The sequence below is a fragment of the Suricata suricatta genome, chromosome 12 (assembly GCF_006229205.1).
Source record: "Suricata suricatta isolate VVHF042 chromosome 12, meerkat_22Aug2017_6uvM2_HiC, whole genome shotgun sequence".
NCBI classification, from domain to species: Eukaryota; Metazoa; Chordata; class Mammalia; order Carnivora; family Herpestidae; genus Suricata; species Suricata suricatta.
This window is the reverse complement of record NC_043711.1, coordinates 20,727,333-20,754,787: the sequence shown is the minus strand read 5'-3', so window position 1 is coordinate 20,754,787 and position 27,455 is coordinate 20,727,333. Positions and strand designations below refer to the sequence as shown.

General features: G+C 40.1%; 1 protein-coding gene across 4 annotated transcripts in view; it reads left to right on the top strand.

The window, feature by feature from the left end:
* Positions 1-27,111, top strand: part of NEK4 (NIMA related kinase 4) — a 42,211-nt gene extending 15,100 nt beyond the window's left edge. For 2 of the 4 annotated variants that reach the window (XM_029917607.1, XM_029917610.1), the window contains exons 8-15: positions 2,149-2,319; positions 2,839-2,970; positions 3,407-3,473; positions 4,257-4,366; positions 6,118-6,206; positions 7,424-7,629; positions 8,086-8,219; positions 26,111-27,111. In XM_029917607.1, coding sequence (XP_029773467.1) covers positions 2,149-2,319; positions 2,839-2,970; positions 3,407-3,473; positions 4,257-4,366; positions 6,118-6,206; positions 7,424-7,629; positions 8,086-8,219; positions 26,111-26,203 — 1,002 coding nt within the window. In that variant the 3' untranslated portion in view covers positions 26,204-27,111. The remainder of the gene's footprint in view (positions 1-2,148; positions 2,320-2,838; positions 2,971-3,406; positions 3,474-4,256; positions 4,367-6,117; positions 6,207-7,423; positions 7,630-8,085; positions 8,220-26,110) is intronic. The other 2 variants (XM_029917608.1, XM_029917609.1) reach the window with 2 other exon arrangements.
* Positions 27,112-27,455: the final 344 nt, after the last annotated feature.

Here is a 27,455-nt window from a genome sequence, read left to right as displayed (position 1 = left end):
GAGAGAATCCTAAGCAGGCTCTGTGCTGGCAGCACAGAGCCCGATGCAGGGCTCAATCTTATAAACCACGAGATTATGACCTGAGCCGAAATCAAGAATCAGATGCTTAATGGACTGAGCCACCCAGGCGCTCTTGAATATTTTTCTATAATGGGCTGTAGGGTTTTTTGAATACAAGATCATGTTATCTGCAACTGGAGATAGTTTTATTTCTTCCTTTCAGATATGGATGCCTTTCTTTCTTTTTCTTGGCTCACTGCCCTGGCTAGAGCCTCGAGCACAGTATTGAGTAGAAGTAGTGAGACTGGACATCTTTGTCTTGTTCCTGATCACAGTCTTTTTTAAAATATATATCATGTGGGTTTCTTGTTTCTCTGATAGAACTTTAAGTCCAGCATTTCCTCTTTTTTTGTTGTTGTTATTGTTTTTATTTATAAAGCTAGAGGAACTTTTTTAAGACCAATTGGATTTCATACAGAAGTTCCTTAAGTCACTTGTGTCATTCCTGTACGTGTATAAACTTTATTTTGAACAGCCTATACTTATCAGCAGAGAAACATTTATTTCACTGTGCACAATTGTACCACTGTTGATTATCACAGTCTCCTTGTTCAGCTACCTTATTATGTAATATTGTAAAAATGTACTCATTTGCTATATTTTCTATATAGTGTTACATGTATTCAAAATAATAAATTCGTAAATTATTTTATTACAGGAGTTGTTAGTTTGTGTTTGCCAGAGAATCTAAATGGTAGATGATAATGACTCTTAGAAATCAACCTCAAGGCAGGACACCTGGGTGGCTCAGTTGGTTAAGCCTCTGACTCTTGACTTTGGCTCAGGTCCTGATCTCATGGTTTGTGAGTTCAAGCCCCATGTTGGGCTCTGTGCTGACAGCATGGAGCCTGCTTGGGATTCTCTCTCTCCCTCTTTCTGTCCTCCCCTGCTTACATAAACTCTCACTCTCTCAAAAAATCAATAAACATTTAAAAAATTTTAAAAAAAGCAACCTTACCTTGTATTAACATTGCATTGTTTGTTTTTCTTTTTAATATGTACCACACAGAAGCTCTTGATGAAAAGGTGTTGCTTGAATGAGATTCAATTAATAGTGACCATCTATTTGAAAACATAGATGTTCTGATAGTTAAAAATTGTTTAAGAAGTAAATATAAAGGCTACCTGGGTGGCTCAGTTGTTTGAACATCTGATTATTGATTCCGGTTGGGGTCATGATCCCAGGGTTGTGGGACCGAGCCCTGTGTTGGGCTCCACACTCAGCATGGAGCCTGCTGGGGATTCTCTGTCTCTCTGCCCCTCTTCCCTGCTTGTGAATATTCTGTCTCTCTCTAAAAAAAAAAAAAAAAAAAAAAGGAAAAGAAGAAGTGTAAAAATCTATTTTATTTTAATTATTTGTATGCATTAGTTTCAAAAGCCAGCTATTGAAATAAAATATACTAAGTCCTTTGTGATTTTTATAACTGAGAAGGTAATTTACTTCATCATCACTACTACTAGTAATAGCTCCTGTTTTTTGAGCATCAAGTATGTGCTAGACAGAGTCCTAAGTGCTTTAATGAACCATCTCCTCCAGCCCCCATCAGTCATGCAGTGTGTGTGAGGCACTATACCCCTTTATTGAAGAGGAAACTGAGGCTCATGGGTATTAAGTTTCTTGGGTAGGATTCCATCTGACTGCAAACCCAGTGGTGTTTTCTTCGTTCTTTCTAGGGTATATCCAAATAACTGATGTTTACTTGGGAAGTATGTATATATTAAATTGGATTTCATTTAAAACATTTCCTAATTTTCTGAATAGAAATCCTGTTAAAACTTAAAAGTTATGAGAAGAAGTTTTTAAAACATGAATTGAACATCTGTAGTTTTGCGTTAGTAACAATCTGAGTAATTTAAAATAATTACTTACTTTTACTTGGAAAAAGAGAAAAAAAATGCCAGAAAATGTGGATAACCAATGTCAACATTTTGTCTTTGCCTGTCTACACTGCAAATGAGCATTCATTTTGAGAAAGACACTCCTCATTTCCATTTATAATTTTAAAATAGTTTGCCCATTTGGAAGCTCAAAAGACTATCTCATTATTCTGTTTTCTTTTTTGTTTGTTTCATTTTATTATTTTTAAGGATCAAGTTGCTGGTGAATGTGTTCTAGAAAAACCAGACAGGACCAGCCCAGGTTTACAGCCACACAGCTCCGGGTCTGAGCCTTCCCTCTCTCGACAGCGACGACAGAAGAAAAGAGAACAGCCTGAACACAGTGGGGAAAGGACACAGGTCAGCAGAGATCTCTTTGGAGTAAGTCATAGTGTTGCTGCTTGGGAAATAGACTTTATTTAGAATGATCAACAGTTGCCAAAAAGGCACATAAGAAATGCAGGGAACATACAGAAAGGGGTAGCAATGGCAAGATGCTAAATATTAGTTTTCAAATGTCAGTGAATTGAACACAGAGTGAAGATTTAATATTTTCCATCAAAAATGAACAAATCCTCTTGAGAGTTAAAGGAACAGGCTAACAAGAATAAATCTCTGATCCCTCCTGTGTTATACTGATGGATAGTTTCTCCCTTTTCTTCTGCATAAAATCATGTTGACACCTCATTTCTTAAAGTGACTTTCACCAGTACCCTGTCTGTAAACTTCTCTGATGGTAATTCACTTTTGACAGAGTTTCTTTCCAATAAAATTCAATGTTTGGAAGTTTTTGAGAGTAAATCACTGCCAAATACATAGGAAACTTACTGGGAGGGGAACTTTGGAGATGGTTGTATATGAAACGGATAATTCCCACCTCCCCGTTTTTAATTATTTAAGTTCCAGGAGGCTTCTCCTCGACTTTTGCCTTCTCTTCCCACTGTTGGAAAAATGGATGCTGAAAATCAAAGTAAAGTGGTCATCGGGTGTGCTGCGAGCTGTCCGAGGAGCAGGGAGGTGCAGTCATCGAAGGTCTGTGCGAGTGTATATTGGAAGTGGTTGTAAATACCCTACACATATTGTGAGGCTTTCGGTTAAACCATCTTAGTCCTGCTTTTTGCCAAGCAATGGAGGGCACATATTTGTGATTCTTAGCAGAAGCTTTAATTGATATGGACAGATTCTGTAGTTCCAACGATGGTTTCTTCCACTTAATCAAGGAGACCAAAGTTGATTCTGAATGTAGGAAATGTGAAATTTTCCATTTACCCTTCCAAAAATGAGTACTTTCCAGAATGAGGGCTCTGATCATTCTAGCTGTAGTTGTAACCGTGATGTGGACTGGTTTCAAACAGACCCTCCTTTAAAGGCCTGTGGAAGGCCTGTCCCAGAGCGCGGGATGATAACGGCAGGCATTGCAGCAGTTATAAAAATAGTGGGAATGAAAGTAACTGACTTTCTTTAAAAGGATCGACCATTATCAGCCAGAGAGAGGAGGCGACTAAAACAGTCCCGAGAAGAGGTATTCCCCTCAGGTAAAGTTTTCTCTTCCCTTCATCTATTGGAGGTTGTTGGTATGGTTTCTGGATGTAGCATTGGTTCTGATTGTGAGATGTGAAGAATTTTCAGCATCTGTGATCCAGCTGGGAAACAGATTTGGAAGAATTTTTGAAATTTCTTAGTAAAGCCTTTAAAAAAATTGGCATGCACAGCTGTCAGGTCTGGAACTTGTATTATCAGAGGAAAACGATATGAAAAAGAGAGCAAGAGGGGTTTGAGTGGCATTAACTCCTGGGAGATTTCAGACAGGAAATGGAGTGAGTGTTCCATTTGCTTCCGTGTTCAGATTCTGCTGGTCAAAGAGTGCTCTCTTCTCCGGAACAGAGAGAGGCAGCTGGGAGAATGGTGCTGCCCCGGGCTGAGGGCTGCGGGTCATTCTTATCACCATAATCTAAAGGCTGTACTAGTGGTTTCCATTTATTGAATGCTGACTGTGTCTCAAGCACTATGGTAAGCCTTTTAGGAGCATTGTCTTGTCCCATGTTTACAGCAGCTGTCAAAGGCGGACAGCATTATCTCTGTTTTGCAACTGAGGAAACTGAGGCTTGGAGGGCTTAAATAACTTGCCCGGGGTCACAGCACCAGTAGACCTAGAGCTGAGGTTTGAACTGAGGTGTCAGACACCAGAGTGATGATGAGTATGCTGTCTGAAGTGCTTCGGGGCTGGCACTTCCGGGGCATATTTCATATCCCGTGTGCAGCCCTCTTCTGTGGGGCCAGCCCACCACAAACAACCGCCGGGGTGGTCACTTTTTCAGGCCCTTCAGTGAGGAGAGCTTCTCTGAGTGCATCAGGACCAGGGAAACTGCCAGAAGAAGGCCAGCCCACCTCTGGCCGACGGTTGTCTTCCGACTGCAGGGTGGCTCAGGTATATTACATAGTCGTATGGAAAGGGGGGACATGACAAGACTAATACAGTAAGCCTTGTAACTGCCAGCTCCATTTATTTCTGGGACAGAATTGGCTTAAGTTCTACCTTTTCTCTCTCTCTCTCTCTCTTTTTTTTTTTTTTTTTTTTTGAGAGAGCAGGCATGTGAGGGAGAGGCAGAGGGAGAGAGAATCTTTTTTTTTTGAGAGTAGTATATATATTTTTTTAATATTTTATTGTCAAGTTGTTTTCCATACAACACCCAGTGCTCTTCCCCATAAGTGCGCTCCACCATCACCACCACCTCTTTTCCCCCCTCCCCCTTCCCCTTCAACCCTCAGTTCATTCTCAGCATTCAATAGTCTCTCAAGTTTTGTGTCCCTCTCGGGAGAGAGAATCTTAAACATGGATATGGAACCCAACACAGGGCTTGATCTCATGACTGTGAGATCATGACCTGAGCTGAAATCAAGAGTCTAATGCCTAGCTAACTGAGCCACCCAGGCACCCCACCTTTTCACTCTTGATAAGGAAAAGAACTGGTGAATAATAATTAAAAAGATTATTTTTGCACCACTAAGGGAATGAGTTTCATGGATGCTCTTATCAGCAGTTGGTAGCTTAGTTACTATCTTTTTTTTAGGTAGTCTTTAAAACAAGACTTTATTTATTTTTTATTTTTTATTAAAAAATTTTTTTTTAATGCTTTTATTTTTATTTTTGAGAGAGAGACAGTGTGAACAGGGGCACGTCAGAGAGAGGGGGAGACACAGAATCGGAAGATAGGCCAGGCTCTGAGCTGTCAGCACAGAGCCTGACGCGGAGCTCTAACCCACGAATGGTGAGACTACGACCTGAGCCGAAGTCGGACGCTTGACTGACTGAGCCACCCAGGCACCCCTAAAACAAGACTTGAAAGGGCTTCCACTAGGCAACATTTTGCTTATCCTACTGTGTAACCAATATACCTACCTACCTGGCCAAATTTTAGTCTCACTTGCTGATCTTTGTTCAGTTTCCTGCTTTTGTCAGAGTTCCTTACCTTCTAGCCTTAGGGATGAGGTAGGGGCAGCATCTAGTGGCTAAATGGGTAATTGCAGGTTTCCAACCCATGTTTACTTTTCTGTGTGATGATACCCCAAGAATAATGATCCATTTTTCTGTATTGTGCTTTATGACATTATTTCTAGGAGCATATAATTATTTTTAGAAACAAACTCCCTGCTCTTGAAAGTAAGGAAGATTTTTTTTCTTTAACAATATTCTATGAATAAGTTGTTTCACTAATTAAGGCAGTCTTCTCCATTTTCCAAAGTTTTAAGGTTTGCATGTAATTAAATCAAGTGCTCCTTTAAAGTATTTTGACAAAGAGTCTCTGATACAAACAAACAGAGCTTGGTTTTTTTAAGGTGGGATTTTTTTCTAGTTTAAAATTCCTTAGGGCACCAGCCGTCTGGTTGGGAGCTGGAGTACTGGAACTGCCCACATCCTCTGGAAAGGAAATTTCTTCATAGCTGAGACGAAAGGGCCTTGTAAAATTTCACATTGAAGTTCTTCATGGTTGATTTGTGTACTTTATGGGTGAACTGGGACATCATTTGGGGAAAGTAGCTTCAATTTTTAGACCATTAGTTTGTCCTGTTAGATTGGACCTAGGTGCGTGTTTTATGTAGACATCGCAGCTAAGAATGTTGCCTGCATTACATTCTGGTTGTGTTGTCATGTGGAATTGTGTTTTTCCAAACTAATAGGAAAGGAAACTAATCCACTGTCTCTCTGAGGATGAATTAAGTTCTTCTACAAGTTCAACTGATAAATCAGATGGGGATTCCAAGGAACAGTAAGTTCTTGTTTTTCTCTCTCCTTTCATAAACAAGTTCTATATGAATTAATCCTAAGTATACATTTATTATAGTGATCAGACCTGCGGCACCATCATTGATAACATTATAAATGGGTTTTGGTACATGTTAGAGCTAAAAATCTCTCTTCTAATGAACACATCTGATTTCATTAGGAATTCTTGTAGAATGTTTTCATCAGATCTGTAAAAATTTAACTGTTACTTCTTCAAAAAGTTTTTTAGAGCCCCTCTTGCTTTCTTGAGGATTTTAATTGCCTATATATTAAATTGCTTAAAGTTGTCCCACAGCTCACTGATGGTGTTCATGTTTTTTAGATTTTTTTTCTGTTTCATTTTTCATAGATTCTCCTGCCATATCTTTGAGTTCACTAGTGTTTTCTTCTACAGCATCTAGTTTGCTAATTGTATCTCATGTATTTAACACAGTGTACTTTTAATTTCCAGGAGTTCCATGTGGATCTTTTTATATCTTCCATGCCTCTTCTTAAGATGTTAATGCTTTCCCCTACCTTGGATATACAGAATATATTTATAATAAGGACTTAAATGTCCTTATCAACTAACTCTATCACTTGTGTCACTTTTGGGTCTGTTTCTATTAACTTTTTTTTTCTCTTTATAAAAGTATGCTCTTTTCCTGCTTTTTGCATAGCTGATATTTTTGACTGGATGCCAGACACTGTCAGTTTTATCTCATTGGGAGCTGGAATTTTTGTATTGCTTTAAATATTCTTGAACTTTGTAAGTGGATGTAATTAAGTTACTTAAAAATAGTTGGGCAGAATTTATACACAGATCCTGGAGCTGCTTCTTTCTGGTTCTTTCTTTTCTAAGATTTCACTCTCTAGTGGCTATGATTGGACTTTGACCTTTGGTCCTTCAAGCCAGAAAGACTGTGGGTTTTCTTTTGTGCTTTAGCTGCCTATGGGCCTTAAACTAAAAGATGTTGACACCCTCCCGGAACCTGTGTGCAGGTTTTGTATATTCTCCATTGTCCTCACATACTTGGGTTTTGTATTTTGTTGGGTATATACTTATTATTTACAGAAAGGTCTGTCTGTAAGAGCTTACTTGCCTCTTTAAAAACAGAACTTCCTAAAGGTTATTTTGCATCTAATTTTTTGAAGAATAATTGTCATAAAGCCAATGTAATCACAAGGGGACTTATTTCCCGCTCCCCTCCCTCCCCCCAGGAAAGGTCATACAAATGAAATGAGTGACTTGGTCCAGTTGATGACTCAGACCCTAAAATTGGACCCTAAGGAGAGCTCTGAAGATCTCCTGGTTCCAGATCCAGTGTCAGAATTTAAACTTCATCGGAAGTACCGAGATACCCTGATGCTTCACGGGAAAGCGGCGGAAGCGGCTGAGGAACTCCGTTTGAAAGAGCTGCCTCCTGGTGATCCGTTTATTCTTTTACAGCAAACTGGAAAGCATGTTTATTGGAGAAATGTGTCACGTCAAGAAGCGAATGCTCCCAAAACATTTTTGCTTTTTTTATTATTTTGTTTGAATAGCTCCATAAACGAATATCATGTGTTATGCAACAGTTGTGTTCCTGAAAAGTTGCATGCAAATTGTTTTTAAAAAATAAATATAAATAAAATGCATGTTTATATTTTTCATGTGGCTTTTCTTCAAATTTGATAGTTGTGGGTTTTAGGTGTATGAGGTTGGTAATGAGACATGAAGCATAAGTTCATGTATACATTTGTAGTCATTAAAAATACATGAAGGGATTAAACCAAGCTCATGTCAAAGTGAAAAGAATCTTAACATGACAAGATTTTTACAAAAACATGTTCTTGCTGCAGTGAAGTGTTTATTTTTCCCTATCTTTATTATTTCCTTTTAGCTATCATGCCAGGTTCTGAAAAGATCAGAAGAATGGTTGAAGTCTTGAGAGCTGACGTAATCCAGGGCCTGGGGATTCAACTTTTAGAACAGGTGTATGATCTTTTGGAAGAGGAGGATGAAGTGGAGAAAGAGGTGAGTGCCCCAGTGGCCCAATATGTCAACTGCTTCTGCTGTGGAATTCTTTAATGAACTCTTGAAATATAATTAACATACTATACATTTCACCCAGTTAAAGCACACAATTCAGTGGTTTTTAGTATGTTCACAGAACTGTACAGCCATTGCCACAACCGATGTTAGAACATTTAATACCTCCAAAAGAAAGCCTGTACTCATCTCTCCATTGTCCCCCAAGCCCTCCACCCCTGAGCAACCGCTGATATTTCTGTGTCTGTAGATTTGCCTCTTCTGGACACTTCATTTAAATGGAATCTTACAAAACATGTGGTCTTTTGTGATTAGCGTCTCTCAGCATAATGTTTTCAAGATTCATCCGGGTTGTAGCCTATATCACATCCTTCATTGTTTTAGATAGTCAAATGCTATTCCATTCTGTAGCTTTCCCACATTTTGATGATCTGTTAACTAGCTGATGGACACTTAGGTTTGTTTCCATTTTTTGGCCATTATGAATAATGCTGCTGTGAACATTTGTGTACAAGTTTTTGTGTGGACATACGTTTTCATTTTTCTTGGGTATGTACCTAAGAGTGGAAATAGCTAAATCGTATGGAAAGTCTGCATTTAACAGTTTGAAGAACTGCCAGACTGTTTTCCAAAGCAGCTACACCATTTTACATTCCTGACAGCAATGTATGAGGGTTCTAATTTCTCCACATTCTCGTCAACTCTTATCAGTGTCATCATTTTGATTATAGTCATCCTGGTGGGTAGGAAATGATATCTCATTAAGGTTTTGATTTGCTTTTCCCTAGTGGGTAATGATATTGGTATCTTTTGTGCCTGTTGGTCATGTATATATGTTTTTAGAGACACATCTATTCTGACCTTTTACATATCTTAAAATTGTTATTTATCTTTTTATTGTTGAGTTGCAGGAGTTGTTTACATATTCTAGATACAAGTCCTTTATCAGGCGATTTGCAAAAAGTTTTTCCTATTTTGTGGTGGTTTTTTTCACTTTATTGATGGCATTGTTTACAGCACAAAAGGTTTTAATTTTGTTGAAGTCTAGTTTATCTGTTTTGTTTTTTGTCCCTTGTGATTTTGGTGTCATATCTAAGAAGCCTTTGCCTAATCTAAGGTCATGAAGATTTATTCCTATCTTCTAAGAGTTTTATCATACAAATTCTTACCGATAAGTCCGTAATCCATTTGAGTTAATGTTTGTATTGTGTCAGGAAGGGCTCGTCTTCATTCTTCTGAATGTGGATATCCAGTTGTCCTAGCAGACTGTTCTCCTACCGAGTTGTCCTGGCGCCCTTGTTGAAAATCAGTTCGGTCACAATTCAGAAACAAAAATGTAAGGGTGTATTTCTAGACTCTGAATTATGTTCCATTGATTTGTGTCTCTGTCTATACTATATTGTCTTCCTTACTGTAACTTTGTAGTAAGTTTTGAAATCAGGGAATGTTAGTCCTTCAACTACTCTTCTTTTTCATGACTATTTTAGCTATTATTTTCATTTCCATGTGAATTTTAGGATCAGCTTGTTAATTTTTATTAAAATACCAGCTGGGATTTTTATTAGGGTGCTATAGGATCTTGCTCTAAATAAAGTTTAGTTTTGGGGCACCTGGGTGTCTCGGTTGGTTAAGGATCTGAAACTTGATTTCGGCTCAGGTCATGATCTCACAGTTCATGGGATTGAACCCCACATCGGGCTCTGCTCAGTACTAACAGTGTGGAGGCTCTGTGGGTTCTCTGCCCCCACTGTTTCTATATTGCCTTTTATTCTTTTATACATATGTCTGTAGTTTGCTGTGTGTATACACATCCATCACATCCATATATGTATCATAACCTTTTGTTTAAAGCCCAAACAGAATTATACTGTACAAAGTTTTGTAGATGTATTTTTTACATAATGGTACAACTGAGCTTAGAAGCACAGCCAGCTTCTTATGGTCACAATCACTTGATTGATCCTGTGCTTTTGAGGCCACTGTTTTTTTCCTCCTGTTTCAGGGTTATTTCCTGATTGGGATGACCACTCACTTTGGGTCATGCATGCAGATTATTCTCCAGTGAGTCAACTACATTACATCACACTTGCATTAAGAAAACTTTCAGAGTAGGGGCACCTGGGTGGCTCAGTCGGTTAAGTGTCTGACTTGGGCTCAGGTCATGATCTTGCAATCCATGAGTTCATGTCCCACGTCGGGCTCTGTGCTGACAGCTCAGAGCCTGGAGCCTGCTTCAGATTCATTCTCTCTCTCTCTCTCTCTCTCTCTGCCCCTCCCCCCCACACGCTCTATCTCTGTCTTTCAAAAATAAATATTAAAAAAAAAAAAAAGGAAAAAAGGAAATTTGCAGAGTAGTAGAAGTGCCTGAACAGACATTTTTTTTTTTTTACTATCTTTACTTTTTAAAAATTTGTATTTCTAGTTGTTTGGTGATAATAATAGACACAGAATCCGAAGTAGACTCCAGGCTCCGAGTTATCAGCACAGAGGCCGATTTGGGACTCGAACTCTGGAATGGCGAGAACATGACCTAGGCCTAAGTCAGATGCCCAGCTCACTGGGCCACCCAGGTGCCCCAATTCATGCACTTAGTGTACACTTCAAGGATGCCTAGGTGGCTCAGTCATTTAAGTATCAGACTTCGCCTCAGGTCATGATCTCTTGGTTCATGGGTTTGAGCCCTACGTTGGGCTCTGTGCTGACAGCTCAGAGCCCGGAGCCTGTTATAGAGTCTGTGTCTCCCTCTCTCTCTGCCCCTCCACCACTCATGCTCTGTTTGTGTCTCAATAATAAATAAACATTAAAAAAAATTTTTTAAAAGGAGGGCGCCTAGGTAGCTCAATCGGTTAAGCATCCGGCTTTAGCTCAGGTCATGATCTCATGGTTCGTGGGTTCGAGCCCTGTGTTGGGTTCTGTGCTGACAGCTCAGAGCCTGGAGCCTGTGTCAGATTCTGTGTCTCCCTCTCTCTCTGACTCTCCTCTGCTTGTGCTGTCTCTGTCTCTCAAAAATAAATAAAAAACAAAAAACAAAAAAAAGAAACCTTGTACTCTTAGCTATTGGCCTTATTTTATCTTCCTTCCAATCCTAAGGAACCACTAAACCTTCCTTCTTTCTGAATGATTTACATATTCTGAACATTTCATTTAATAGAATCATATAAAATACATTGTTCTTTTGTGACTTTTTTCACTTAGTGTAATGTCTTCAAGGAGCAGGTATCTGTACCTCATTCCTTTTTATGGCTGAACAGTGTTCTGTTGTGTGCATATACCACATTTTGTTTAATCTTTTTATCAGTTGATGGACATTTGGGTTGTTTCCACCTTTTGCCTATTGTGACTAAATCTGGTATAAACATTGGTGTGCAAGCTTCAGTGTGGATTCAGTTCCTTTGGATGTATAACTAGGAGAGTGGAATGGTTGCGTCACATGGTAACTCTACATTTAAATGTTTGAGGAAGTTCCAGACTGCATTCTTTTCTTTTCTTTTTAATGCTTATTTAGTTTTGAGAGAAAGAGAGAAAGAGAGAGCATGAGTGGAGGAGACACACACACAGAATTTGAAGAAGGCTCCTACCTGAGATTTTTTTTTTTAATGTTTATTTGTTTTTAAGAGAGAGAGCGCGCGCGCGCCAGCAGGGGAGAAGCAGAGAGAGAGGAAGACTCAGATTTTGAAGCAGGCTCCAGGTTCTGAGCTGTCAGCACAGAGCCTGACACGGGGCTTGAACTCACAGACTGTGGACTGTGAGATCATGACCTGAGCCAAAGTCGAATGCTCAACTGACTAAGCCAACCAGGCACTCCTCCCAGCTTGGATTCTTATAGGGATTGCATTAAATCTGCAGTTTAATTTGTGGACTTTTATCATCTCAACAAAGTTAAGACTTCCAATTCATAAACATGAGGTGATTTTATGTTTATTAACTTTTAGATATTAAATTTCTTTAAACAATGTTTTATACTTTTCAGAGCATAAGTTTTTTACATCTCGTAAATTTATTCTTGAGTATTTTATTCTTTTTGATGTTAATGGAATTTTCTTTTATTTATTTGGGATTGTTTACTGCAAATATATAGAAATAAATCTGATTTTGGAAACCTTGACCTTGTGTCCTATAACCTTGCTGAACTTGTTTGTTGGGTTTAATATCCTTTTTTATTTTTGTGGACTTCTTGGAATTTTTCTCTATATAATATCACATCATCTGTGAATAGAGTTAGTTTTCCTTTCTAGTCTGAAAGTCTTTTACTTCTTTTTCTTGCCTCATTGCCCTGGCTAAAACCTCTAGTACAGTATTGCTGGAAATGGTGCAAGTGGAAACCCTTGACTTGTTTCTGATCTAGGAGGGAAAGCATCCAGTCTTTCACCATTAGTTGACTGTGGGTTTTTATAGATACCATTTCTCAGTTTGAAGAAGATTTCTTTTCCTAGTTTGTTGAGTTTTTTTTTTAATCATAAAAAGGTGTTAGGTTTGTCAGTTGCTTTCTCTTTCGATGATCATATGGTTTTTGTTTTGAATTCTGTTGATAGAGTATATAACATTAATTGATTTGGGATGTTAAACCATCCTTGCATTCCTGAGTTAAACCTTACTTGGTCATTCTACTACTTATGTTTCTGGAGTCATGTTTCTAGTATTTTGTTGAAGATTCTTTCATCTATATTCTTACAAGGTACTGGTCTTTAGTTTTCTGTGATGCCTTTGGTTGTGTTATCAGGGTAATAACGGCTTCATAGAATGAGTTGGGGAGTGTTCTCTCACCTTCTGTTTTTTTGGAAGACAGTGAATAATTGGTATTAATTCTTTATTGTTTTTAAGCTTATTTATTTTGAGAGAGAGACAGAGTTCATTTTTTTACTTATTTCACTTAGAATAATGCCTTCAAGGTCCATTGGTGTTGTTGCAAATGGCACTATTTTTCCAGATTAAAGATCCTTGGTTGACAGTTGGGTTTTTGTTTTATTTTGTTCTTGTTGTTTCACTTTGAAAATACTGCCCCACTGCCTTCTGGCCTCCAAAGCTTCTGATGAGAAATCTGATATCACATTGGAGATCCCTTGTATGTGATAAGTTGCTCCTTTATTGTTGTTTTCAAGATTCTCCCTTTCTCTTCAACTTTCAACAGTTTGATTATGATGTGTCTGGGTAGGACCTGTTTGTTTCACCCTACTTAGAGTTACTTAGAGTTTATTGAACTTCTTGGATGTTTATATTCATGTATTTGTTAAATACTTTGTACATTTTGGCTGTTACTTCTTCAAATCTCTCTTCCTCTTTCTTCCCCTTCTGGGATTCCCACTATGCATATATATCAGGTCTCTTTTATTTATTATTTATTTATTTATTTATTTAAAAATTTTTTTAAATGTTTTATTTATTTTTGATACAGAGAGAGACAGAGCATGAGAGGGGGAGGGGCAGAGAGAGAGGGAGACACAGAATCTGAAGCAGGCTCCAGGCTCTGAGCTAGCTGTCAGCACAGAGCCTGATGCGGGGCTCGAACCCACGAATGTGAGATCTGACCTGAGCTGAAGTCGGAGGCTTAACCAACTGACCCAATCAAGTCTCTTTTAAATCCCCTGGAAGTTGTTTCAGCTGAAGGGGAGTGGTTTATAACTGTCAGTGAGGGCTGCAACAATGGTTGCCTGCTTCTGTGTTTGCAACTCCTTGATCAGAAGTAGCAATCATCTATCTGTACACAGACCCCCAGGACTTGGAGGACAAGTTCTTATTGCCTGCCCTGGCTCCACAAGCTGTGTGCAGGCTGCTCCAGGAACATCTGCCCAGCTGCCTGCCACCAGGCTGGGGGTGCAAGGAACTGAAATGGTCTGAAATTAACCACAGTTTACCAGCCTTCCCCTGGAACTTTCAAGTCTTTAATAGACTGCAGAGTTCCAAAATAGTTACATCAGGCATTTTGCCAGGGTAATTTTTGTCCCTATGAGGGGATGAAGTCCTGGGGCTTCCTCCTCTTCCTCTTTCATACATATTGTATTGTATGATTGTTTTTTATCTTTTAATTAAAAAAAATTTTTTTTATGTTTGAGAAAAAGAAACATAGGGTGTGAGTAGGGGAGGGTCAGAGACAGAGGGAAACACAGAATCCAAAGCAGGCTCTAGGCTCTGAGCTGTGAGTACAGAGCCGGATGCCCAGCTGTGGGATTCTTCTTGCTTGACAGTTTTTTCCTTTGAACACTCTGAATATGTTATCTCATGACCTAAGCGGAAGTCTGACGCTTAACCGACTCAGCCAACCAGACACCCCATATTGTATAATTACTTTAAAATCAATTCAGAGACGAAAGAAACAATATGCATATATATTAGGTTTTATTTGCATAATTACTCTTGAGGTGTAATCTGAAATTGGCCCCTGTAGGAGGAGGGCAGAGAGAGAGGGGGAAGCAGCAAACACTCCACATTGCTAGGTGGCAGTTTTAGTAAGGAAGGGAGCTTACATATGAGGCTTGTCTTGGGCAGCCACAGGGTGAGTAGATCTCCTCACCCACCTGCCAGATCTCAGAAGCTCACACATATATATGTTATATTAACTGAGCTCAACCACATGTGCTGTCCAGGTAGTCTCAACACCACATTACCAGCCTCTGGGAGTAGGACAGGAGAGGATGGGAACCTCCAGTCACCAGAATTAGGCTCACAAGTGACCAGAGGTCACATCCTCTCTGTAAGCTCCCTTCGAAGTAGTGCTTTTATGTTTTCATGTAAGTTAAAATTGTTGTCTAGGGTCCTTTGATTTCAGCTTGATGAACTGCCTCTGATAGTTCTTGTAAAGTGGTCTGCTAGCCACAGATTCTTTCCCAGAGAATGTCTTTACTTCACCTTTTATTTTTGAAAGATAGCTTTACTGGCTGTGGGATTCTTCTTGCTTGACAGTTTTTTCCTTTGAACACTCTGAATATGTTATCTCATTGCCCCTTGGTCTCTATTGTTTATGATACGTTAGCTGTTAAGGTTATTTCAGTTCCCTTATAAGTGATATAAGGGATGGTTTTACTCTTGCTGCTTTCATGATTGTCTCCTTGTCTTTGGCTTTCAGCACTTTAATGTGTGTGTGTATCTCTTTGAGTTGATCCTGCTTGGAGTTCATGGACATTCCTGGATGTGTAGATCAGTGTTTTTCAATACATTTGTAAGTTTTCAGCTTTTTTCCTTCTTTCATTTTCTTTCTATCTTTCTTTCTTTCTTGAGGTATTTATTTATTTATTTATTTTAATTTATATCCAAGTTAGTTAGCATATAGTGCAATAATGATTTCAGGAGTAGATTCCTTAATGCCCCTTACCCATTTAGACTATCCCCCCTCCCAAAATCCCTCCAGCAACCCTCTGTGTCTTCTCTTTATTTAAGAGTCTCTTATGATTTGTCCCCTTCCCTGTTTTTATTTTTACTTTTTATTTATTTATTTTTTTATTATTTTTGAGAGAGAGAGAGAGATACTGTGACCAGGGGAGGGTCAGAGAGAGAGGGAGACACAGGATCTGAAGCAGGCTCCAGGCTCTGAGCTAGTGGTCTGCACAGAGCCCGATGCGGGGCTCGAACCCACGAACTGTGAGATAATGACCCGAGCTGAAGCCGGACGCCCAACTGCCTGAGCCACCCAGGCGCCCCCTCCCTGTTTTTATATTGTTTTTGCTTCCCTTTTATTATGTTCATCTGTTTTGTACCTTAAACTCCTCATATGAGTGAAGTCATATATTTTTGTTTTTGTCTGACTAATTTTGCTTAGCATAATACCCTCTAGTTCCATCCACATAGTTGAAAATGGCAAGTTTCATTCTTTTTGATTGCTGCGTAATACTGCCTTGTATACCACATCTTCTTTATACATTTATCCATTGATGGACATCTGGGCTCTCTCCATTCCTTGGATATTGTCGATAGCGCTGCTATAAACATTGGGGTGCATGTGCCCCTTTGAAACAGCACACCTGTATCCCTTGGATAAATACCTAGTAGTGCAATTGCAGGGTCATAGGGTTGTTCTATTTTTAATTTTTTTGAGGAACCTCCATATTGTTTTCCAGCAGGGCAAAAGAGGTCTTGTTTCTCCACATCCTCACCAACATCTGTTGTTGCCTGAGTTGTTACGTTCGCCATTCTGACGGGTGTGTGGTGGTATCTCATTGTGTTTTTGATTTTTATTTCCCTGATGATGAGTGATGTTGAGCATTTTTTCATGTATCTGTTAGCCATCTGGATGTCTTCTTTGGAGAAGTGTCTATTCATGTCTTTTGCCCATTTCTTCACTGGATTATTTGTATTTTAGGTGTTGAGTTTGGTAAGTTCTTCATAGATTTTGAATACCAACCCTTTATCTGATATGTCATTTGCAAATATCTTCTTCCGTTATGTCAGTTGCCTTTAGTTTTGCTGATGTTTCCTTTTGCTGTGCAGAAGGTTTATATCTTGATGAGGTCCCAATAGTTCATTTTTGCTTTTGTTTTCCTTTCCTCTGGAGACGTGTTGAGTAAAAAGTTGCTGTGGCTGAGGTCAGAGAGGTTTTTGCCTGCTTTCTCCTCTAGGATTTTGATGGCTTCCTGTCTTATGTTTAGATCTTTTATCCATTTTGAGTTTATTTTTGTGTATGGTGTAAGAAAGTGGTCATTTTTCTGCATGTCGCTGTCCAGTTTTCCCAGCACCACTTGCTGAAGAGACTGTCATTGGATATTCTTTCCTGCTTTGTCAAAGATGAGTTGGCCATATGTTTGTGGGTCCGTTTCTAGGTTCTCTTGTAGCAGGATGCTCACACAGGGAGTCATGACACTGAGGCTTTTCTTTCCAGGAAGCAACTTTATTCCTGCTGGCACTGCTCAGTTGGGTTCGTACCTAAAGAACTGAGCCCCTGAACACCACATGGCATAGTTTTTTACATATTTTTTACTTCTTTGTCTCCCATATGTGGTAACACACACACATATAGTCCGATTAAGTGGTTTTGTGTTATGAGGTTGTGAGGGATGTTGTCACATACGTGTATAGCCAGGTTGCCCTGAGGTTTTCTTTCTTTCCTTAGGGAGGGGACCCTACCAAATTCCCCACTTTGGTGCTCATACGCCTCTATTTTGGGTCAAAAAGCATCATCTTGGTTTAGAGGTTTATATTTTTATAACATGAGTGGCCATCCTTTTTTTTTTTTGTAAATTATGGCCTCAGTGAGACTGGAGGTAGACTGTACAGCCAGGGGAGCTAAGTAAGATAGGATTAAGCAACCTCCCAGAATTAGGAGGATACTTTTTATGAGAGTTTTGAATCCCCTGAAAGTTGAAAACCATCCTCCAAACAATTCCCTGGGGTTTTAACTGTTCCAGGTCTGGACGGGACATGAACAATCCTTTTTATTTGATTTGTGGTCTCTTCTATGACTTTTTTCTCATTATCTATCTGTAGACAGCAGTTGCTTAGGTTAAACTTTTAACAAACTTTTCTCTCAGAAGCAAGTAGGTAATCTAAGGCCAAGCGGTTTTGGTAGATAGCATTGCGCATCTGGTTTTGTTGCTTGGCTAATAAGAGCTCTGGCAGTTTTATTGGTTATAATTGTTACAACTGCTTGTAGTGTGATTATGCAGTTTAGCATGTAAATGAGAGTGCGGTAGCCCCAAGACGCATCCTCTGCCCAGGTGGCAGGGCCATAATAATGGACTGTATGCTCAGGGGGGCATTTATCATCTTTTTACCTGCCAATTTGTAAGCCACACTGCTTCCTTGGAGTCTCCTTGTCCCCATACACTTGGATTCTCAAATGTTTCCCTCTGGCAAGTGGAAGCAGGAAGAAAGATGGATGAATAGTTTTTAGCACATGTGACCTTGACCAGACTGAGGGAAGTACTGTATAGGCTGTTCTTCCACGTCTCTAGTATAGTCCACCTGTGGCCCACCATTTGATGGCTGCGTTGACATTGTCTCAGGCTTCTCGGAGATGAGAGAAGTTAGGCAAGGGGTGGGGAGCTGGCTCAAGGTGATCTAGGGTCCCCCAACATTGGGTTTTCCAGGCAGTTGAGTTACAAAATCTTTGGCCTACACATGTTAAGTTTTTAACAGAGATGACGATGAACTTCTTCCCCACTAGGCAAGACAGTTTTTCCCAATAATTGAGCTTTTGAGAAACAAACCTTGGTAGTGGGACTGGGGTGGTTTGTTTTACTATAAGGTTTGTGGGGATCTAACTTTCTAGTCTCTTATGGCCATTGTCTCCTCATGTTGGTACCAACAAAGTATCCTATCTATAAAAGGGAGGTGAGTGTTAACAGAAACCTCTCACCACATTTCTAACCAGCTGGGGCAACCTTGGCCAATCCTATGGCAAAGAGTAGAGCAAGGATCACAATAATAGTGAGAAACAGGGCATGACAGTGCATCACAATAAGGAAAGATATAGAAAATAAGGACAGTCTGTTGTTTCATGGAGCCTTGATTCCTCAAGCTTCTGCTGTGCATAGATTAGTCAGCTTCTGGAGTGACTGAAGCAGGGCTGTGGTCTCCGGAAGGCCCTGGAGTTGCAGATTGCTTTTCTCATATGGTCAGTTTGCACAGTGTTGATGGATTAGGAATGCACTTCTAGTTTCAAGATGCTGGCTTCATTCTGCTGGTAGTCAATCCAGGGACCCACTTCAACTACCTCTACTGCAGTAGAGGTGGACAAAATGACAGTGAACAGGCCACTCCAGAGGGGCTTTAAGGGGTTGGACATTTCACCCCTTTATCCATATTGCATCTCCTGGTTTAAAGGGGGGAGCATCTGTCATCAGATTCACAGGTAATCGCTCCCTGACCCAGTGGTGTAAGGTGGTTAGGGTAAAGCCAAGGCATCTGTTGTCTTAGAGTTAGATTGCCTATCTCATTTAGATCCCCCGCTTATGCCCTTGATAATGGGGGGAGGGCACCCATAAGGGATTTTATAAGGGGAGAACCCCCTCTGCTGCTTTAGCCTCCCACTTGCAGCTGCGGTCTGCCTCCCTGAAGGTCCCTTTTCTCTCCTTGCCTAAGGCTTACCCTTTCCCTATTTATTTCTCCCCTGGAACAGGGCCTGTAACTGTTGTGGGGGAACAGGGGCGATAACCGTTCTCGCTTCTTCAGGCTGATAAGAGACAGTGTAGGCGTACAGGAGTGAGAGTCCACCCCAGGGTCGGTTGAGTGGCCCACAGCATGGTTCTGGAAGGCTGGCAGGCATGAGGTGGCATAAACATTAGCAGACACAAAGAGAAGAACACAAAGTAAAGATTATACTGGCCAACAAGATGGCATCTTAAGATAATGTCTGCAGTTTCCAAACCTGTCAAACAGTCTAGGAGAGACTCTGACTTTGTAAACAACGTATCTCAGGGAATCTCTCCTAACCCAGGTGATGGAGAAGCAGGAAAAGGAAGTAATCAATGGTGTAGTTTGGCCCTAATTTAATTTAAAAAAATTTAAAGCATCTAATGTTTGTGAGGTATTAGAGTTTTGCTGAATATAGCAGACAGTCTGCTTTTATTTTGAGGTGTAAAACTTTAAAAAAAATTTTTTTAACATTTATTTATTTTTGAGAGACAGAGAGACAGAGCATGAGCAGGGGAGGGGCAGAGAGAGAAGAAGATACAGAATCTGAAAAGCAAGCTCCAGGCTCTGAGCTGTCAGCACAGAGCCTGACATGGGGCTCGAACTCCTGAACTACAAGAGCATGACCTGAGCCGAAGTTGGCTGCCTAACCAACTGAGCCATTCAGGTGCCCTGGTGTAAAACTTTTTTAAGAGCCAGGAGTTCTACTAGAGAAAGAGAAAGAGTCAAAGAGAGACGGAGACAGAGCGTGAACAAGGGAGGGACAGAGAGAGAGAGACACAGAATCTAAAGCAGTCTCCAGGCTCTGAGTTAGCAGTCAGCACAGAACCTGATTTGGGGCTTGAACCCACAAACTGTGAGATCATGACCTGAGCCAAAGCCAGATGCTCAGCCAACTGAGCCACCCAGGCACCCCAGCCATTTACCATTATTAATTTGCAAAATTTTACGTAAGCCAAACTTGGGCATTATTTTATTAAGCAGAACTTTTATTACTTTTTGTGCCTGTTTTGTCTTGCAGGAGAAGGCCTTTACTCAATTAGTAAAAGTATCAATCTATACCCACAGATGTTGGCATTCCTTTGACCTTGGCATATGAGTGAAATCTAACTGTTAGTTTTTCCTGGATAGCCTCCAGTTCCTTGATTGCCTGGGAGAGCAAGTTTGTGGTTGAAAAGATTGTTTTTAACACATACTTCACAGGCTGATACTACTTGCAGAACTGTCTTTGACAAATTTTTTTTTCTAGTAAACATCCTTTGGGCCATTTGATAAGTTTTGCCCCTCCCTAAATGAAAGGCCTGATGCTGCGTTTTGATGATCTTTTAGCTCCGTGAGCTCCGTAATAGTAATTGCCCTGCTCTGTTTGTAACCATTCCAAGGGCTGGAGACAGTGTCTAGGAGTCAGACCCCAGTTTATTTTTGAGTCTCCTTTAATAATTGATAAAGCAGGCAAACTATTTTTCTGAACCCTGGTATCTTCAGCCTACAATATCCAGTAATTTCCAAAAACTCACATAATTGTTTTTCAGCCCTGGAGTTAGTAGCACCATAGTCTCTTAAATTTATAATTTATTGAGTTATAATATTCTTTTCTAGCAAAGGAGTAAGGCTCTCTGGCATTATCAGGAAAGAATGAGAAAAATAATTAGGTTTCCCTATATACATCCCAGGGACTGTGAGAAAAATTTAGTTTGCAGTTTTCTGGAGATGCCTCTAATCATCATGCTGTGTTTGGATAGTTGGCCTGGAGCAGAAAGGAGGGCAGAAAAGGTAGCTCAGGTGTTTGACCAGTCTTCCTGCTATATTTAAAGTTACCGGAGGCTCTGGGTTTCTGATAGACAGTTGTGTGGTTTCGGGGAGCCACTGTGAAGAGCCCCAGGACCCAGTTAGTCTCTTCCAGGGACGTTGCTTCTCTGAACCCTCACAGATGGAGGTCCCTGAGGGCATTCAGATCTCCAGTGATTGTCTCCACATAAGGGGCATGGCTTAGGGCTTTTCATTTTGGTTGTCCCTTGTGAGGACATTCTCATTATCTTAGTGCTCTGAATGGCCATATAAATGGCACTTGGTGCCTGGACCTTTGGGAACTCCCGTCTGACATAGCCACGACTAAGGCTCCAGATTTTTTTTTAAGCCTCCTTTTCTTTTTCTTTCTTTCTTTCTTTCTTTTTTTAAATGTTGGCTGTGATATACCCAATTGGCAGCTCGTAAGAGCTCCTCCAGGGTCTCTTCAAGGCTAGCAGCTAATTTTTGCATTTTCTCTGAATATCTACAGTTGATTGAGTGACAAATTTGTCCTTTAAAATAATCTCCGCCTTAGGGGTGTCAGGAGAGATGTGTTTAATGAGAGCCTCCCTCAGCCTCTCCATGAAGGCCAGCAGGCTCTCATTTTGTGTTTGTAAAATAGTGGCTGATTTGGCATAATTTAAGGGCTAAACCTTAGATTTCCTTAATTTTGTTTTTCCTAAAACATTTGCTTCATTAAGAGTCTGATCTAACAAAAGCATTATATCTTTCCAGGTCAACTCAAAAGCATACATAATATTCTGAAAAGCCTTTATATACTTATCTGATCAGAAAATTCACCTAGATCTTCTTTTATCTGTCTTAAACCTTGTAATAATGTAGGTGACAAATTTCAACAGAGAAAAAAAGAGCATATTTGGCCTTTAGAAAACCTTAGGTAGAAAAAAGTTTTATATATTTAATGCTGATAACTCCAAAGACATGTCTATTTTAAACCAAAAAACTTAAATCTATTTAAATACCAAATCTGTTCCATCTGTGTCCATTTAAAAGTCAATCAGTTTGTTCCCCGTTGTCTATTTTTATCTGGGGCTCCAGTGGGGAAATCTGAAGTGGGTGGTCCTCACCCCTCTACATCTAGGGTGGGAGGAGGAGCTGCTGGCGCCTGAGGCGGGCCCCCCAGGTGGTGCAGAAAAGGAGGGGGAAGGGAAGGCTGATGAGGAGAGGTGCTGGCACGAGGCAGAGAAAGAGAATTCCCAGTTTTATATCTTGTCGACTCGGACAGAGGAGCGGACTCCAGGTTTCTTTTGTTTAAACTGCTTGTTTTCCACCAGTTGAATTAGACAGTCCATGTCAGTCCAGAGAAGACAGGGAATTTCTCCGAAACAAACAAGAGTTTTGGCAGCTACTTGGGAATATTCCTTAAAGTCCTTGTTCTGAAGTAGAATAACCAGAGACAGTTGGCTCTAATTATCAGAGTCATTGACCCAGGAAGTGAAAGAGAGACAAGTCCCCACACATAGTCACACGGTGACTCCAGCCCACCGCCTAGCACATTCGAGTTGCAGTTTTGTTCCTCATCCCTGTGGAGCTACTAGGGAAGCTCTGGGAGGTGATCAGGCTTCCCTTCTGCCTCTTAGGGGCAGGTCTGCCAAAACCAACCCAGGCTCTGACCAGTCTGATGGGTGGTGCTCCCCGTGCTGGTTCCTGGGCCTCGGGTTTCACTGGCGCACACCGAGTCCTCACCCTGGCCGGTCGGGAGGGCTAGTTTCCTGCAGATCAAGCAGTCTGCTGGTGCCAGGTGAAGCCGCCTCTCCCGGCGCTCCAAGGTTCTTATCCCTGGTGGCAAAGGAGGTGGAAATGCATTGTCTCCGAATCCGGATTGAGCCCCCAAGTAGTATAGCAAGATTTTCAAATAGAGAGTCGTGACGCTGAGCTTTTCTGTCCAGGAAGCAACTTTATTCCTGCTGGCATCGCTCAATTGAGTTTCCAAAGAACTGAGCCCCAAACGCCACGTGGTGTAGCTTTTTATATATTTTTTACTTCTTTGTCTCCCATATGTGGTAACACACAAACATGTAGTCTGATTAAGTGGTCTCATGTTACAAGGTGGTGAGGGATGTTGTCATGTATGTGTATAGCTAGGTTGCGTTGAGGTGTTTTTCTTTCCTGAGGGAGGGGACCCTACCACACTCTATTCTGTTCCATTGATCTGAGTGTCTGGTTTTGGGCCGGTACCATGCTGTCTTGAGGATTACAGCTTTGTAATACAGCTTGAAGTCTGGGACTGTGATGCCTCCTGCTTTGGTTTTCTGTTTCAAGATTGCTTTGGCTATTCGAAGTCTTTTCTGGTTCCATACAAACTTTAGGATTGTTTGTTCTAGCTCTGTGAAGAATGCTGGTGTTGTTTTGATAGGGATTGCTCAGCTATTATTTCTTTAAGCAATTTTTCTGCTTCTTTCTTGCTCTTCTTTTGGGAGTCCCATTCCACATGTGTTGGTGCGTTGAATGATGTCCCACTTTTCTCTGAAGCGATGTTCACTTTTCTTCATTTTCTTTTCTCTCTGATCTTGGATTACATAATCTTTATTGATCTATCTCCAGCCCACTTACTTTTCTTTCTGCTAGTTCAAATATACTGTTGAGTTTTTCATTTGTCATTGTACTTTTCCACTTCACAAATTCCATTTAGTTCGTCTTATAACTACTTCTTTAGTCAGTTTTCTTTAGTTCTGTGAACATGTTTCTAATGATCCTTTGCCTGCTAATCTAGCATCTGGTTGCTCTCCTAGGAGTGCCTCTCTTGCCTTCCTTTGCCCCCAGTGTATGTGTCTTACTGTCCTGTTTTTCTGTGTGTCTTAAAACTTTCTGTTGAAAACTGGACATTTCAGAAAGTACATTGTATAAGTCTGGGCACTGGCCTCTCCAGGGAGGGAGACATTGTTTCCAACAATGTCCTGGGGCTCACATGGTTCCACAGACTGATCCAGTAAAATGGGGGATTCTTTGAAGGGATAGTTCCCAGGGTCAGTGTTTGAAATTTGGTTTGACCCCAGGGGGTTCCTCCCAGCTTTGTGGTTGTCTTCCTCAAAGTAGGTGGCCCGCAGTTTAGCCTGCATACCAGTCTCCTCTTCGTTGCCATTCACCACTACTTCAGTTTTTGAGAGCACTTGTAGGCTTGAATGTTTCCATTCTGTTCTAAATTAGGTCAGTCCATTAAGGAAAAGTTTTGGTGCTGTTTTATGTCTTCTCACCCCAGGCAAAATCTCTGAGCACAGCTGGGAGCAAAGATAATAGCATACTTGTCTATGAGTGATACCCCTACTTTAGAAGCTCAGTGGTGGGGAGGGCTGGTCTTCTTGGCATGCTTCACCCAAGCATGGAATCTTCACTTTATGGTCTGGGGCAATGGTAACTGGGGCCCCAATATTTTCACTGGCCTTGCTCCCAAGGTACAGCCTCCATTGTACAAGTCAAATCTGGTATAAAAAGGAAGTTCCTACCTCTTGGCTGCACTCTCTCAAAATGTATCCTTAACCACAGATGTGAGGGAGGGGGACAGGCTGAGATCTGATGTCCTGCCTTTCCCAGAAAGACTGCCTGTGGACTAGGAGCTGATGGAAAGGGAGCCCTGTGTTGTTGGCTGTAGTGTCATAGCGAGGTTTTGTCTCACTCAGCAGGGACTGGGCAGGGAGGCAGTTGATCTTCACTTAGACACCACCCGCTCTCACTGTTCTTTTTTTTTTTTTTATAGTTTGTTTATTTTTGAGACAGAGACAGAGCATGAGTGGGGGAGGGGCAGAGAGAGACACAGAATCTAAAGCAAGTTCCAGGCTGTGAACTGTCAGCACAGAACTTGATGCGGGGCTTGAACCCGTGAACCCTGAGATCATGACCTGAGCCGAAGTCAGAAGTCAGACGTCAGACACTTAACTGACTGAGCCACTCAGGCACCCCTCGCTGTCACTGTTCTTAATGGGTTTTAGTGGATTTTCTTGAGGGAGAAAAAAAGTGTCTTTATTTGCTGCATGCCCTCAGGACTGCTTCCAGAGACTTTAAATGGTTAGTTTAAAAAATAATTTTCACCAGTTTCAGTTGAGGAGAGGGTCCTCAGAGCTCCCCAAACTATTGTGCCAGATGTGGAACCAAATGAGATTGTTATCTGTTATGTCTCATCTAATCTGGAACAATTAGGACATTTTTGAAGAGTATCAGCCATATGTTTTATAAAATGATCCTTGGTTTGGATTTGTTTGATGTGTTTCCTATTGAATAGATTCAGATTATGCATTTTTGAATACCTCAAAAGTGATATTGTGTCCTTCTCTGTACATTAGATAGGAGGTACGTGACATCTGTTTAACACACTATTAGGTATTATTTTAACTCCAGGCATATATTGTGTCATGTCATATATGTAGTTTTATTATTAGATTGAAATTTGTTTTAATTGGTTATTTGTGTTAATTTGTGAATACCTTTGGTGAATTATCTATAGGATTGATTTTGTTGTTTTACCAATTCTAATGTTCTAATATTGTATATTTTAATGATTCTAAGCGCTCTATTTCTTTTTTAAAATGGAGAAACTCTGTGCTGTTTAAAGTTTTTGATTTATTGAGAGACAGGGTTGGAGGGAGGGGCAGAGAGAGAGGGAGGGAGAGAATCCCAAGCAGGCTCCCTGCTGTCAGTGCAGGGCCCAACACAGAGTTCAGTCCCACAAAGTGTGAGATCATGACCTGAGCTGAGACCAAGAGTCCGACACTAATGGACTGAACCACCCAGCCACCCCCAAAGGCTCTATATTATATGAATGGTATTAATTTTTTGGCATGTATGTTGAAAATTTTCCCGTGTATTGCTTGTTCTTTAATATCTCAGGACTTTATTTTTTGATATCTTGAAATTTAAAAAATTTTAAATATGATAATACTATCCCATATGGTTTCCACCTCTGGTATCATGCTTAGAAAAGCCCTTTTTTTTTTTTCTTGAAAAGACTTTCTTCTAAGATTAAAAAAAAATTTATTTTCTACTACATACTGATTTTCTTTTTGTTTCCCCACTAGGTACGTTTGCAGGAGCACATGGGTGAAAAATATACAACTTACAGTGTGAAAGTTCGCCAGTTGAAGTTTTTTGAAGAAAATGTGAATTTTTGATAATTTATTTTAATCTGCCAATACTAAAGACCTATTTTCAAAGGTTTTCGGCTTAAACAGAAACAAACCTATAATAATGGCTGGAGGCCATTCGACATCCTTATATCTTTTTTTTTTAACTGAGGAAGAAAATGGATGGAACAGTAAAATGAAGCAATGTCACAAAGGAAAAAACCTTCGGCTAATCTTACTCTTGATGAGGAAAATCTGTTATAAGACTTTTTGCTTGGTTATTGTTTACTGAGCCTTAAACCACCGACTTTATATTTAGAACTTTATTTTTCTAAGGTACTAATTAGTTTGATATGTAAGGGCCATAAAATATTGGATTGGAAGTTTTATATTGTACTATAGTGATAAAAGCAATAGGAGAAATAAATGACATAAAATGTGTAGGGATACTGGTTGTCATTGTTAATAACCTTAAGAAGTAGTTGATAAATTATTTTTTTAAAAAATCAATTCATGATTCTGTGAGTAGCTATAGAGTATGAAGTAGTATCGAGTACTTGAGCAATTAAATTCCCTTTTTATATACTGTTTAACCTTTTCATTTAATATGAACCTCATATAGGATATGCAAGAATTGAAACTAAGAAATAATTTGGCTTTGTAAATCAGTGTTTTTGCTTTTTATAGAGTGACTTTTCATCAGCGAAAACATTTCTTAAACACTAATTCCTTTTCCAATTAAGCAATTTGTAAGTGAAGTCCAGTTCCTTTTAGTTATGTTGGACATACTTACCTCCTGAAGTTTGTCTTCTTGTCTGTCAAATTATTGGTTATCCTCCCATGTTTTAAATGTATGACTATATATCACATATTTTATTAGTTGTATATAATGGGTAATTCCCAGGTGGGAAATAAATTGTTTTTATAAAATAAAAGTCTTGATTTGTAAATTTTCACTTTTGGATTCAAGGGATTTTAAAAATGAATGCTGTTCCATCAATGTTTTCACTTTTTATAACTAAAAGTGTTCCTGTACCCTACTGAAATGTTCCCTTTCCGGTCACTTAACAGATTTTTAGTTTTTACTACGTGCCAGGTGCTGCGTCAGGAGCCGGGGATACAGTGGTGAGTCAAACACTACTCCTTGCCCTCATGGTGCAAGGAGCCTGGTTTCTGAGCTCTTTTATTTTCACTTTGAAGAATTTGTTAGAACTCAACAGTAAAGCCACCTCTTCCCAGTCCCAGTCTGGGGCACATTGTTGGCAAATTGTGGGTCCTTCTGACCTATTCACCATTTCTT